This window comes from Sorghum bicolor, chromosome 9 (genome assembly GCF_000003195.3).
Source record: "Sorghum bicolor cultivar BTx623 chromosome 9, Sorghum_bicolor_NCBIv3, whole genome shotgun sequence".
NCBI lineage: Eukaryota > Viridiplantae > Streptophyta > Magnoliopsida > Poales > Poaceae > Sorghum > Sorghum bicolor.
In genome coordinates, this window is record NC_012878.2 from 2873013 (window position 1) to 2889053 (window position 16041).

Genomic DNA, 16041 nt, shown 5'->3' on the forward strand with positions numbered 1-16041 from the left:
ATCTTGAGACACTCAGGTTAAGTTGAGCATTTATATTCAGGTGAATGATACTACAAGAAACTCAAGCGACTGAACTATGCTCTCCTTTTCCTATAGTTATTAGTACTACTCCAAGATGGATTTAGGAATTATTTTGATTCCTATAGTTTAGTAGTTAGTACTACTCTAAGATAAATTAGGAATTATTAGGATTTTCCAGTTATCGACCTAGCTAGGGTCCGGCGACCCTAGGTGCTCGCCGGCGCCGGCGCGCACTTAGTTCTTCATCGCAACACCCCTTAGTTTTACAAGCTTCAAATCACATGCTCTGATCGGAGGCTCATTCGGGCTCCATTTAATTCCGGATCCGCTAGCTACTGGGATTTCCAAAACATACGTGTAACTTGGACTTGTGCCTATATATATATATATATATATATATATATATATATATATATATGGAAATTCCTTTGTACACGTACGTGTAGTTACTCTCATCTTCAATAAACTACATTGTGTATGTATTCATACTTGTTTATCAGTTTGAGTATGTTTATATACTCATATTAAGATACTCTAGATCTTACCACGCGAAAAATTTTCAAAAAAAATTATATTTTAAATATATTACTAAAATGCCACTACTATATTATATACAATAAGTATAACCCTATACTCTATGTATGTATGCATACTTAACATACATATCATTCTAGATGGTCTAGTATGATCATATACTTTGTCTATATACATTTCGTCCGGTCATATACACCTTAAACCTAGAGATACATAGATGAGAGTAACTACACACGCGTGTAAAAGAAACCGTATTGAAAGCAATGCTATGTTTCTTTTATGAATTTCAATTTTTAGAAATCCATTTCTAGGTCCTTTGCAAATCATCTTTACAAATGTTTTGTTTTTAGAGATCCCTGGCTAGATCGAGGCACTTGCAACAACCAACTCTAGAAATTGAATCTGGCTCCACCTGAATTTGCGTTTTATTCTCTTGGATTCCAAACAAAATCTACAGACGATTTGTGGTGGGTCTTGTACATATATAATATATTACAATTAATTATTATAGTTCTCAAGTTGATATGATTACAGATCGAGGTGCTGCTACCGTTTGTCTACGAGGAGATCATTAATATAATTCGGTGGGTTCGATTGCCGAAAGACAGGCGATGGGGTAAGGACGAACTGATCCGGTCGGATCACCGGTCCGCGCCGGGGGCATCTGCATCTTTGAACAGGACAAGAACTTGTTCCTCCACCGTATGAATTCAAAAGCAGATAGAATCTGCATGTTCCCTATGAACTCAAAAGTCGAATCAACCAAATATACTACAAACAACCATTTAATTAATTAATCTTGATTTTCGTCAGAGATCAGATGTACTACCAGTGTTTAATAACAATGTTTTTTTGAAAGAAAGCTTAATAACAATGTTCATTATTCAAAGATCCTTTTTGTTTACATGCATACTGTTTTACACCGTATGTACCACCAGTGCTGTATTTTTCTTATGAGGGAATACACTACTGCTGTATTTTGTTTCCATATCTGATTGCTTCTCTTTTCGTTTTTTTTACGGCAGATTTCTTCTCTTTTCGTTGATGCAGCAGTGATGTTTTTTTTTAATAAAAACACAGAACAACTGTTTTGCATCACATGCACACTTGGCCTATATTTGATCAGCTAGCTATATATGTGCTAGTTATATTAGGTAGGACTAGAAATTTTGCCCAAATTAGCTAAACAGTTCCTTTTGTTCATTGTGACCATAGCCCTCGGCAAAGAAATTCCAAAAACAAACAATAATTAAGTCTTTGCCGAGGGCCTTGGCTATAGCCCTCGGCAGGTCTTTGCCGAGGGCTATGGCCAAGGCCCTCGGCAAAGAATTTCTCTAGAAAAAATAAAAAAACTTTGCCGAGGGTCTGCATGGTAGCCCTCGGCAAAGAAATTACCCAAATAAATATTTAAAAATTCTTTGCCGAGGGCCAGCATGGGGACCCTCGGCAAAGAAATTACCCAAATAAAAATTTAAAAAATTCTTTGCCGAGGGCCCAACGTTGGGCCCTCGGCAAAGACGCCGTCAGTTGCAGCCCGTGGCCTAACGGTATCTTTTTTTCCCCGAAGGCCGGCGTCAGCCCTCGGCAAAATCTTTGCCGAGTGCCCGACAAACTGACGAGAAATTTCCCGATGGCTCTTTGCCGAGGGTAACCCTCGACAAAGCCTTTGCAGAGGGTCTTATAGCCTTTGCCGAAGGCCTGAGGCCCTCGGCAAAGATTCTGTCTGCAGTAGTGGGCACACACTAGTGTTTTTTCCTAAATAAAACAAGAACTATATATATCTCTTTGCCCCAACTGATTTTCTCCAATGCGATCCTTCAAAAAGCCATGTAGAAACTAATCTCATCGATCAGGCTCTAAAATTAGAGAAACCTTGTTCAAACTTCAAAGAAAGATCATAATTTTAGGCCCTATTTGGATCCGCTTGTTATCTCGCGAGGATGGCGGCGACTGGGAATCGAAGAATCCAGCCAAACGTCTCGCATGCAGTGATCGATCATAATTCTGCCAACCGATCGATCGTGAGGAGAAAAAATGAGGAAATAAACTACTGTACATCATCACTCATTCCCTGTATCGCGGCCACAGAGTCACAGATGAGCTAGCTATCTCACCAGTCACCACGTGATCAGGAGACACTCCAAGATCATCTGAGACTACCAGCTGATTTGCAAATCATCACTCCTTATTTGTCTCCGATCGATCCTCTCTGCATGCATTCATCAATCCCGATAGCGCGCTTCAACGTTTCAACCGACACCAATAATAAGAATTATATATAATTTCGCACGTGAGCGAGCGTCCGTACGTGGCTGCTTCGTGTCTCCTTCAGTTGGCTGGCACGTGTGTACGTACATACCATACGTAGTACGTCGATCGATCGTCTCCTCCGGCCAAACTTTCTACTGTATAACACTCTCGCTGCCTGCTCGCCAGGTTCACGCACCGTGGAGCTAGCTATCTTCGTCACTTAACTATATATATGCATGTCACTGAAGATATATTATATATATTTATATTTATATATATATATATACATACGCAACACTATTTTACGCCATAGGTGTAGAATATTATTCTACACCGCAAGTCAAAACTGAGTAGAAAAAATACTGAGCAATACTGGAGAGTGTTCAGTATCATCTTGTCCAACATTCAGGACCATGAAATACTGAACAATAATGAAACACGAATACTAAAGGATACTGAATTTTGCTTAGTATAACAGTTCGGTGCACGAATACGAAACGATGCATGTCATGAATTTTTAACAAATGCTCACCATCATAGCTTTCGTCGAAAATATCCTAGCTCTGTCCGGTCCGTCCGTCTTCATGCATGCTCCAAATTAAAACCTGGTGAGACTAGCTATTATTAGCACGTGTGGGGTGCAAAAATCATTGGTCACTACTTATTTTGGAGCAAGTGAAACATGCGTACCTGCCTGCCTGCCTGTGATGATCGATCGATCGACTACGAGCTGAAAGAAACAAAGTTATAATTAGTTGAATAGTCTGATTTACTATTCCCCGATTCCTTAAGGTTGGTTGTTAGCATATAGTTTTCTTACGTGCTACGTACATTATAAAAAAAAGAACAATAAATGAACAAGAGACAATGCATGAGTATTTTTTTCCTACAGCCAAACAAAATGACAAAATTGCATGTTGCTTGAACAATAATAAAAAAATCAGACGCCTGAGATATAGGAGAAGGAATGCATAGATATTTGAACTATACTCACATGTTTCTTCCTAGCTATAGGTGAGAGGGAGTATAGCTAGGTCGCCATCACGCGTGTGAGTGTGCATGAAATCCGAAAGAAGAATGGTCGGAAGCTTCCACATATATGGCTACGAGAAGCAAGGAAGAAGTGCATCCATGCAAATATATATGCAATGCATGCATCTTCTCAAATTTGGCCAACAGAGACTAGCTAGGCATGAGGCAAAATAACCATTGAAATTTATACTGTCACTACGTACTTCAGAGCAAGTGAAACACGTGCGAACAACGTAAGGTCGGTCGAGTAGAAAGAAACAAAATCAGTTAGTTTCAAATCTTCAATGCATGGTGGTTTGCTAGAAATTCAAGTAAATAATGCTGGTAGTGAAAAGACCTGGACCAGTCCATGCAATGACGTACTACCGGAACAGTAACTAGTGGAATCGACAAACTAACATATATATACATATATCATATCAATCACTACTGCTAAGCATGCATGTAAGATGCATGCACCTGACCACCCCGCCTGATCTGATCCCTAGCTATATCTGCCAACAAAGGTGGGCTCTTTTCAGGTTGGCACCATCATATCGTCTAAACGCCCTCTTAAAATAAGCTAGGGCGCCACTAGTTAGTTAGTTATTAGTTATTAGTTACTTAATTAGTCCAGATGCATGTGTATGTGCTTCTCTTGCTTTTTGTCATGTCCACTGCTAGAGTGGTTTCTCTACTTCTCCCCGGCCTGCCCATGACCACACATCCACTGATCCATATGATATGTTAGTTTATTAATGATGACAACGGTAGAACAAGTAGAAAGGTTATATCTAGACCAATTTCTTTTATTTCATTCAGAGGGGCAGTCGTACTTTGGACTCAGTTTGATTTATACTAGTTTATTTAGGTTCACACTTCATACTTGTCAAGTTTGAACTTAAACTGTGCATGAGTGGTCACGTCCAAGTCATCCATAAGGGGGACATAATTCGTCACTTAATTGATTGCTATATACTCCTTCCGTCCATGAAAGAATCAATTGCTAGAGTTGTTCTAAGTCAAAAAATTTAAACTTTGACCAAATTTCTAGGAAAAAATCCTAAGATTTATGGTATGAAACTAGTATCATTAGATTTATCATAAAATATATTTTTATAAGATGTGCATTTTATGTCATAGATGTTGTTATTCTTTTCTATAAAGTTAGTCAAACTTAAAAAAGTTTTACTGACACGGATTCTAGGAATTGATCCTCTCGTGGACCAATGGAGTATACGGTTGTAGTGTGATGAATACTTTTCAAACACCTTTCAGTGTTAATTTTAAAATTATACCATAAAAACTATTCAAAGCATATAGTGTGTGGTACAAAAAGAAATGATGAAAAGTAGAATATACATTATACCTTTCATGTAAACCAGTGGTTAATTTCATACAGTATGTATAGAAAACTTGGTGGCAGCATATATTTTTAGAACTACTAGAAAAGGGATGCATGGAAGCATGCATATGGTATGTTGATATATAACCTTAATTACTCCGAGACATGGCCGCTCACATACTATTGTGCTCTGTAACTGTACAAAAACTGCTAATAGTACATCTACTCAAAAACATTGGTGCAAAAAGAATAATTAGTTTAAGTAAAACAGTGGTAAATATGTTCTAGAAAAGTCAGTTGTACTTTTCTAGAACATTAATTAATAGTGTTCACAAAATTTTTATATAAGATCCATGGAAACAATGGAGGTGAAAGTAACCCAGTCTTTTCTTTGGGTTTTTAATGCCAAATGGAGGGGAGCAAATGGGCTTCATCCCCTACACTATATACTTTGATCTAGTATGACACTGAAAGATGAAAGGTACACAAAGATGCCCCAACAGCAAGAACATAAAAAATATTCCTTTGGATGGACCCATGTGTCTGAAACAAGATAATATACAAATTAAAATAAATGCTTGCAGCCAACTTTGTCATATCCTATATATAGCTGACTACTTCCTCATAAGCCCCCTTGCTCATAATCTTTTTAAATTACAACATTGAACCTTAAACTCGTGGGCCATTGAGTTCATCAAATTAAACTATTTCAAATGATTAAGCATGTGAGTTGTAGCCACCTTGACTAAGCTGACCCATGCATGATCCATTCTCAAACGATGCCAAAGGAAAAGCTAGCCTTGACAATTGTTTAATCCTCCACTATAATGCCTCCCATCTTGTTTTTATACAATATCTTGACCAGTCAGATAGGATTCAACTCAGTTGCCTGTAGTAGTTTCTACACTGTTGTTGCATGCTTTGATCCAAACTCTTTGACTAGTGTTGGATGGTATGATCCAATTAATACCATTAATTAAGATATGTATATTGCTCGAGTGTATCAAGTCAGCCTTATGTTTCTGTTTGACTCAAATGAACATTTGTTCTAGATGTTTTGGTTTGACCTAGAACTTAAAATGGTTTGTTGTTGATGGCATGAGACAAACCAATGTAATGTTAATTGGTTGACCATTGGGTGTTGGTGTTAGGAATCTGAAGACTAGTAGAGACTCAAGTACAAGAATAGCAGTATGACTTTGGTTCCACTATTGTTCATAATGCCATGTTAGGCCACAAACATTATGAAAGTCTAGAGGTCTGCTACTTTGCCACATATTACTCCAGTATATACTTTAGCTATACCACCAGATAGTTTGATATATATATAGAGTTAGAAATGACACCTTCCAAATGATAACAACATGCATGGAAATGCTCTCAAGATTGTGGTGTTAACAATGGTAATGTATGTAATTTGGTCAAAGCAGTGGCTGCTAGTAGTGTAGTATACATCAGTCAAATTTTATATTTCTAATAGCTAGCAACATTAGCAAGGACGGGATTAGTTGGGAGTACAAGCCTAGTAAAAGCCACTGCATTGTTTATTTCTATAATAATGTCTAGCTAGCTATTTCAAACAAAAAAAGTTTGACCAATCCTTGCTGGTAGGGTGATTTTTGGGCTCTTTCAAAAAAAGCACAATTGGGATTGATTATTGTCTAGAAACAAATCTCAATGGACTTAACGACTTGGCCACTCTGATGGAACATTAAGCTTTGTTGAGGCCGGTAAAAAGTTACTTCTTAGGATCAAATAACACTACCGAACGGAGCTCGCATAGTTCAATATGATTAGTTGATTTTCTAGGTTATTATGGTTTTGGGCTAGGGTGTTTGTGTTTGAGGTGGAGCCTGGTATGAGTTTAGCAAGGCTAGAGAGAAGGTCATGGTGGCAAGTCGGCTCCACGATGGTGGCGGTTTGTGAGTGGGGTAGTAGGGCAGTGTTGGCTGGTTTTAGATAACATAAAGCAGAATCGGTCTAGCTCACTAAACTCATGAACCGGTGCCACACCAAGTTCTGGTCTATCGGTGCCCACAACAGACTAAGGTTTCGGACCTAACTCAACCTAAAAGACTAGCTTGAGGGATGAAAGTTGTACGTCCTTATTAATTTCTAGTGTAAAACTAAACTTAGCGATCTCTTGTGGCACATATCAGGCTCAAATCTTCACATCACACACACCCGTGTGATCTTCAGAAAATATTATCTAGGCTCTAAGTCCAACTCTCTGAGTCAGGTATCCCGTGCAACCCTCTAAAAAACGTCCACGGGCTTATGCATCACCATGTGACTCAATGATGTTTCGTGCTTTTCATCCATGCATGGTTCTAATACCCACTCGTTAGAGTAGACATAGTGAAATTGGCCTAGCTCGCTATATACCCAAGAGTTAGCACCCCCTCAGACCCAGATCTATCATCAAAGCGCACAACAAGCTAATAAGGTCTCAGGCTTGGTTCAATTGAAAAGACTAGCATGAATGATGTGGGCTATCACAACTTATATGTTGTGCTCCCTTAGCATTGATTTTTTATGTTGAGCTAAACCTAATAGCTTGGTTGGTATAGAGAATATAACTGATGTCGAGGAGAAGGGTGGGGTGGAAGATGGTAACATTGCAACAAGATATGTGCCAATGAGGAGGGGTCATAGGTTAATGGATACCATCGTGGATTTTAGTTGAAACCCTACGTCATTGTATGCTTAAGGTGAGGAAGATATGGTTTTGAGGAGAAATAAGAGGTACGGCTAACACAGGGACATACGAGAAAGATATGTTGTAACAGATTGGATGGGCAGGTGATCACAGGGTGCTTGAGTATATTTGATACTCGTAGAAAATCACACACACACACACACACACACACACACACACACACACACACACACACACACACACACACACACACACACACACACACACACACACACACACATATATATATATATATATATATATATATATATATATATGTATATGTATTCCCTAATTTTAAAGAGAGCAAAATGTTTCTTCGCTCACAACCATTCAATAATAGTGGGATCCAACAAACTCAATCTCTTCTTCTGTATATGTACTAGAGTAGCATGTCTAACATGGTGTAGAGTCCGGTTCCAAAATGAATTAGAATACGAAGTGTTTCCATAGTCTGCCACTTCTCATGGCAATATGAGTTAAGCGTTTAGGCATGGTGCGGAGTCTGATCCTGAAAATGAATTGGAACGCATGATAAGATCATCGATAAGTCCCCATATGATCGGTATATAGAGCAGCACATGTCCAGTATACAGTTCGATTCTGGTAAATTGAAACATATGATGTGATCGCTAGATAAATATCCAAGCCGCAAGCCGTCCATGTAATAGTTAGGCAACAAGTTGAAAGTCTAGTTGCAATGTATGGGTATATTTTTGCTAGCTCATATACTATAATAATTAACTAAACCAAAAGTTTTGATTAAGTGAAACCACTCTCATGTTAGAGGCTAGAGCATTGTTTCATTATTAAAAAAAGGTGAAACCAATCTCGGTTGACCGGGCAGCTAGCTCGCTGAATCTGATCATTAGTTAGGTATACGACTTATATTTGCTTGTTTTTCGTCCTATACAGAAAACTCAAAAGGATGCTTGCTTAAGAGTCGTCGATAGTCGTCCAGTTCGTTTGGCTGATAAGTCATGGTTGAAAATACTGTTCGTTAATTTATTATGAGAGAAAAATATTGCTGAAAGACTTTGACGTGTACTGTGCACTGTATACGTATCTTGGAGCGGAGGAGGTTTTTGTTGTTCTGAGACAAAAGATTACACATGCACGCATGCATGCAAAGTAAATGCCTCTGTAGTGGGCTAGTGGTGCCTATGGAGCATGATGCCGCCGGTATAGTTTTAGGCCTTGTTTAGTTTCGAAAAGTTTTTGAATTTCGTTACTGTAGCACTTTCGTTTGTTTGTGCAAATATTGTTTAATTATAGGCTAACTAGGATCACAAGATTCGTCTCGCGATTTACATTTAAACTGTGCAATTAGTTTTTATTTTCGTCTATATTTAATGTTTCATGCATGCGTTGAAAGATTGGATGTGACGGGGAATCTTGAAAACTTTTTAGTTTTCCGGGGTGAACTAAACAAGGCCTTAGTCATAGTCATTGATATATGATTCTGCTGGCTGGCAAGAGACTAAAACAACAAGAAGAAGAAGCACACGACTTTGCTTGGCTGATGAGGTGCGAGAGGAATGAGAGATTGTATCATGCATCACAAAGGCAGAGGCTAGTAGATAGTTAGAACCCCACAAAGGTGAAGCGAGCGGCACGTCAGTTGGTCAGTCTCCTTCACACTCCACTACCAACAGTGCAGTGCAGTCCATCAGTGCGTGTGTACGTACACGTACGTACTGCTCGATCGCCACACGTGTTTCACCAATACACCATCATCTGTCGTCGTCGTCTGGTGGATCGACTAAAAATAACTAAAATGAGAGGATGGTTGTACAGTAACACATGTTGTTGTCATTGACGTCTCGCAGAGTTGTAATCCATCGTCGTTCTGTGAGCTGCAGGGGAGATGGTGTGCGATATATCTAGCGGGCGTGACGTGCCCATGCGTGACGAGATGATAAGAGATCGACAAATGTCCATGCTTTTTCAGGCGTTGAAATTATGGAGTGTGAGAGTTTCCAATCCAGATGTCAGATGATGACGAGACACAGAGACAGTGACGATCATAATTTATGCATGGTACGTGGATATATATCGCTAGCTCAATGTGAGATGATCAGATATATAGTGATCCGCAGAATGTATATATGTGATTGACAAATGGAGATTTGTTAGGAGCGTTTCGATTTCATGAAAGTGAAAACTCAAGAAAGGGAAAGCCGTCGGAAAAGAGAGGGGGCTGTTCAGTTTCAGGTCGCGCGTGAAATTCAGTCAACTGAAGATCTTGTTTAACATGGCTTCAAACACGGCTCTGGTTCTTCTGCTACGATCCACGGAGAGCCAGAACCGGTGAAGGTAAAATTAATAGTGATCTACCACTGGGTCAGGTATAGAAATATCTCATAGCGGCGTTACTTTGCAGTAAATCAAAATAAACTGAAGTTAATTAAACGCAATGTTTTGCTACAATGCATGGAGGAGCCAGAGCCGGTGAAGCTAAAAAAGTGACCCTTCACTGAACCGGGTAGAAAATATCTCATATATATGCGGTGTTGCTTTGCAGTAAGAGTCAAAATAAACTGAAGTCAAATGCAATGAAGATGGGCAGATAGAAAGGTGAAAGAATTGCAAATTTAATCATGCTTGATGCCACTTAGCTATTGTTAGACCCTGTTCTTGTCATCACCACGCGCGCTGCCCCCTTAAACATAACAATAACATAACAAGGCGGAGATTTAGAGACAGCCAACCCTAGTATAGAGCTATCGTATACTATAGCTACCACAGCGCGCATTATATCCACATATATAGCTGCTAGCTGTTTAGACGAGATTATTAGATTAGATATTAGTTGACACTTTAGCTCAACGCGTATAGTACCGGATCTTCCCTGCCTTATCCACAGCAGCAGCAGCAGAGATCGCCATCCGTCGGCATATATATAGAACGAGAAGACATGATATAGATGCTGATGGCGATCATCTATATATATATATATATATATATATATATATATATATATATATAAGCGTCGTAATTTGCTGGGATTATTTGATGAATTCGTTTTGACTCTCTCGATCGAAAAAGGAGGTGGTGATTGATCTGTTGAATTCAACAAAGATCTTTTGGGAAGGTTGGCAGTAGTAATCGGATGTGCGTTTCTGCTGCCTAGCTTGCTTGCATGACCGGACCTCCCCTGCGCTGCGCCGTGTGCGTGCGTGCAGCTAGCTTAGCTTAGCTAGAGAGTGCAAAGCTAGCTACTTCCCTGCATTGTGTGCATGCTTGCATCATCCATGATGACTGGGTAGGTTCAGCTCAGCTCAGCCATATAGCTAGCTACACTTGGCTGCCTATACCGTACCGTATGTACCAATGCACACCATCTCGTCCATGTATGATGATCGAAACTACCATATCCATGATGATTTTTGGAACCACCGACACATCGATGCCACGTCATCAGAAAAACACGCACACACATTTGGAGGTAACTTACATGGTTTTATTAGTTGAAAAAGTATGAATGTCTGGTTAACTGGTCTTGCAGTCAGGAAGAAATTAAACCTGGACCCGGCCGATAGCTAAAAATTGGATCATCCTACACATGACACACAGCACACTACCACCCAGGGACACTACTCCTCGCCACCACCTTCTCCTTGTGTTGGTTGTAAACTACTTTTTTTCCTCTTAACGAAGAACGGGTGTAAACTCGCTCGTGAAAAAAAAAAAAACCCTTGGACCCCTAATTCAAGCTCATTGCAGCCCACACTGTTAGTAACTCGGGACAGCTAGCACGGGCTGCAGAATCGTTTTGTAGCGGACTTGGGTTACACAGATTGGGCCCAACAAGTTTTATATCTATACGGGGCAATGCTACGGTACACTCTTTTACTTCCTATGAGGTAATACCTCAAAAGAATCTTTCCTTAAATCAAGTGAGAGACATGAGTGGGCGCATTGGCTTTCCTTATTTGTTCCATGACGTGTGCAGCTCTCCATACATACACTAATATTTTATTTGAAAAATTTAGACCAATGCAAAGAAAAACTAATACTACACGTGAATACGTGATAAAATTTATCACACACCTTGTATTTTAAATTATTTTGTTTGACAAATTTAGACCAATGCAAAAAAAAAACTAATACACGTAATAAAAGTTGTCATGCACCTCGTATTTGGTATTATTTTGTTTGAAAAATTAAGGCCAAAGCAAATAACACATATTTTCTTTTGTTCACTTTATAAAAAAGTCACACATTAAATCATGATGCCGTACACAACTTTGTCTATACCACATTGTGTCACATTTAAAACAATTTATTGGTAACTTCCATCATGCCAAAAAATATATCAGCACAAAACTTTCCAAAAAAGAAGTAAACAACATATTTGGACACTTCATTTTCTTCCAAAATTAAAAACAATTAAATATAGTTTAATTATTACTTCCTATGAAGTAATATCCGGTAAAAAGCAATCAGATCAACGGTTTACAGTTATTTGGGTGTACCACAACAAAAGCCATCTATACAAGAGAGAGCCTTGCTCAGGATCAGCATTCAGTTTAAGAAAAAAGTCCCCAGTTGCGAAACTCGCACCATCTTAGATTTTACACAGGTAAACAAACACATCAAAAGCTGAATTCACATCAACTCCAGCAAATTTTATTGATCAGCCCAGTGCACAATGCACGTTCAGGGAGGCACTTGCATTGCATGGATCACATTTCAATTTATTTTGCGCAAGGTTACAATGACATTGCAGGAGAAAATGCACTTGACACAGGCAGCCAGTTGAGCTCATGAAATCGATACCACAGAGGACAACAGCCTATCGGACAGTCCACCAGTCATCCTCTCAGCCTCCTTCCCACGTTCGCCGGTGCGGATTCTTACCACATCCGAGACCGGGATCACTGCATGTCAGAAAATTGCCGTCGTCAGTAAAAAATACTGCAGGTGCATGAATGAACGATCCTATATTTGCTAGTATATGCTTGCATAAACACAATGCAAATAAGGCCCTCACGGCCATGCAAGTGAACAGTAGACACTAAGAGTCTAAGATGTTGAAGATAAAAAAAAAAGATAATTACGCAGGAGTCCTGGATTAGGATAAAGATAAACACAGTAGCATGACCCGATGAGGTTACAAGGAGTGCAGTACACTTACAGAATATCTTCCCGTCGCCAATTTCTCCGGTTCTTGCCTTTTCAATTATTTTGTCGATTACTGCTTCCACCTGGTGGATTTTAAAGAACCATTTCATTATGATGCAAGAGGAAACTGAGATAACTCATACAGATGGGATCGCAACAACATTTTAACAGTGTCAAAGAAACTGAGCGCGAAAATAGAAAAGGAATAAACGACAGCAATCTCTCATAAATGGTATGGCAGGGCAGTTCCCTCCTCTTATAGAAGTAGAACTGTCAAACAAGTAAATGAAACAATCACCTGCTCCTTGCAGACCACTATTTCCATTTTGACTTTAGCAATAAACGTGTCTTCTGAAAATTCTGACCCTGAACACCCAAAGTCAAACAAGTGTCAGCAACCCAGCACTGATATCTGAAAGCCATACGAATCTCATATTCTTCTCAACATCAGTAAGATTTAACATAGCCGATTGATAGTGCGGGCATATAAAATGTTCCAATCTGTAATAATAGGTCAAAAGTGTAGTTAGCTGTTACGAACATGAACACTAAATCCAGCACAGAACCATTCCCCTCCACTAATCCTGCTAGTACACATGTTTCGTGCCAGTGCACCAACCATCGAGATATTGGTGCGAAATTCGATAAAAGCATGAAGCAATGCCGCAATGGTGTGTATGCTGTAGTTGAAACTAATCTAAAAAGTCTTCAGTGGGGCGTGTCTCTGTATCAGAAACTGATTGAAATGGAAAGGATGTTGACCACATAAAGATCCTATCACTGGAATGAATTCTACCACAGCCATCATCATTTGGTCCAAACTGTACTACTCCCATATACAATGAAACATGGCAGCAGTCATTCGTGCAGTTACTATTACAGGACTGAAATTTAAGGGTTGCAGAAACTAGTACCATGCAAAAGCAAAACACAGTCATCAGTGATAGAGGCAGCAAAGCCTTTACCTCCATGGCGTTCCGTTGACCCTCCCTGCGCCCCAAATCCCCGGACGTCCGACACCGTCACACCTCTGATCCCCATCTCCAACAAGCCCTGCAGAATCCAATCCCCAAACCTGTCTCACTGAACTGAACAGCTCCCGCGCAACTGAAGAAACCCAGCGCCACACTCACCGAGGACACGTGCGGCACTCTCCACAGCCTGCACAGACTCCGCACGTTTCAGCAATCCGGCACCGACCAACCGGATTCATCACAAATCGATGAAGAAAGAAAGAAAGACAAAAAATCGTGAAGCGTCCGCACCTGAGGATGGCCTCGACCTTGTAGAACTCCGATTCAGGCAGGTAACCTGCTGAGAAAGACCGAGCAGCGAACGGAGGCGTCAGAATGTAATCTTGATTAGGGAGGAGAAGGACAGGGGTTCTTCACCTGGGTTGGCGGCGCTCTGGGCGGTGACTGGGAGGCGACGAGGGGCCGTGGCGACTCGGAGCGGCCTCGCGGTCCCCGAGGGGAGGATGAGGAGGCGAGGGCGGGCAGGGGGCAAGGGCCGCAGCGTCGACGTGGATTGGCGGATGAGGACACCGGGTGTGGGAACGGCGGCGGCGGAGGTCGCCGGCGACATGCTGTAGTCTTCGGTGGGCGGTGGCAGCTCCGGCGACGGCGAGGTTTGGTTGGGGTGGGAGTGCTGGAGCGCGGCTGCGGCTCAGTTGACTCTGTTCGCTGCCCCAGTCCCCAGCGCCGGTCAGAAAGGCGGGAAGCTGGAGATACGTAAACCGCACTGGAACGCTGAGACTGTACCTATTCCGTGTTGTGTGTAAAGTAACGAAAATGTATATAAATAAAGGCCTTGTTTAGTTCGCGAAAGAAAAGTTTTTAGGTACCGTAGTATATTTGTAATTATAGTAATTAGTGTCTAATTATAGATTAATTAGATTTAAAGATTCGTTTCGCAAAATATATATGAACTGTTTAGTTATTTTTTTAATCTATTTATTATATGGATATGTCTAAATATTCGATATGATAAGATGAGAATTTTTACGGAGACCACTCTTTCAATTGCCAGCTTTATATGCGTCTCTATGTTTTTGTCCCTCGTAACAGTAAAACTCCTATGTTTTTATTTTTTTTTTTGCTGATTTGGCATGCCAGATGAGTGTGCCAGCTTGGCACCGGGCCTGGAAGCCCTAATTGGCCGTGATAAATGACCATCCAACCTCCTTATGCCTTGTTTAGATTCAAAATTTTTTTGGATTTTGATATTATAGCACTTTTATTTTTATTTGACAAACATTGTCCAATTATGAAGTAATTCGGCTTAAAAGATTCGTCTCGCGATTTACAGACAAAATGTGTAATAAGTTTTTGTTTTCATCTATATTTAATGTTCCATGCATGTGCTGCAAAATTCGATGTGACAAAAATTTTTTAAAACTTTTTAATTTTTGGGGTAAACTAAATAAGGCCTTCTAGTGCCCTCTGCCGGCCCTGGACCTAGGTCCCCAATCCACTCCCCATCCCAACAGGGCCGACTGAGGACAATGAAATAAGGAGAAGGTAGGATGGTCATTTACCACAGTCAATTAGGGGTGGTGCCGAGTTAACATGCTCGTCTGTCATGTCAAATTAGTAAAAATATAAGGCTTGTTTGTTACGGTTTAACTTCAATAGTAAAGCTGTTTTTTAGAAAATAGTTTTATAAGTGACTTTCTAGATGAAGTTGAGCTGTTTTGGAAAAAGTATTTGACAAAATAGCTTCACCAACTACATCATGCATAATTGAGAGAGAGAGAGAAATGAGGGAGAGAGCTGTAATAAACTACTTTTTTCAGCTTCATCCCGACTTATGTTTTTATGAGAGGAGAAAAACAACTTTACCCATGAAACTGTTTTGGAAATAAGTGTTTGACAAAAAAAACAGCTCACAACAGCTCATGAAGCTATTGTGAGCTATACCAAACAGGCCATAGAAGAGAGGAAAAACTCAGGAGCTCATAAAGCTGGCAATGGAATAAGTGGTCTCGTGACAAAAAAAAAATATTGTGAGGTATACCAAATAGGCCCATAAAGCTGGCAATGGAAGAAGTGGTCTC

At 40.1% G+C, this 16041-nt stretch overlaps 1 protein-coding gene across 2 annotated transcripts; it reads right to left on the reverse strand.

Moving 5' to 3' along the window:
• On the reverse strand, nucleotides 12446-14706 carry LOC8068184 (nitrogen regulatory protein P-II homolog). 2 transcript variants are annotated; one of them, XM_021446968.1, is made up of 7 exons: nucleotides 14378-14706; nucleotides 14252-14300; nucleotides 14120-14147; nucleotides 13952-14039; nucleotides 13285-13352; nucleotides 13000-13069; nucleotides 12446-12742 (listed from the first exon to the last, which is right to left on the reverse strand). In XM_021446968.1, the coding sequence occupies exons 1-7, from the start codon at nucleotides 14568-14570 to the stop codon at nucleotides 12627-12629; spliced, it is 612 nt and encodes a 203-aa protein (XP_021302643.1). In that variant the 5' UTR covers nucleotides 14571-14706; the 3' UTR covers nucleotides 12446-12626. The 2 variants fall into 2 exon arrangements, with proteins under 2 accessions (XP_021302643.1, XP_002440536.1); XM_002440491.2 differs by having other exon boundaries at nucleotides 14252-14297; nucleotides 14378-14705.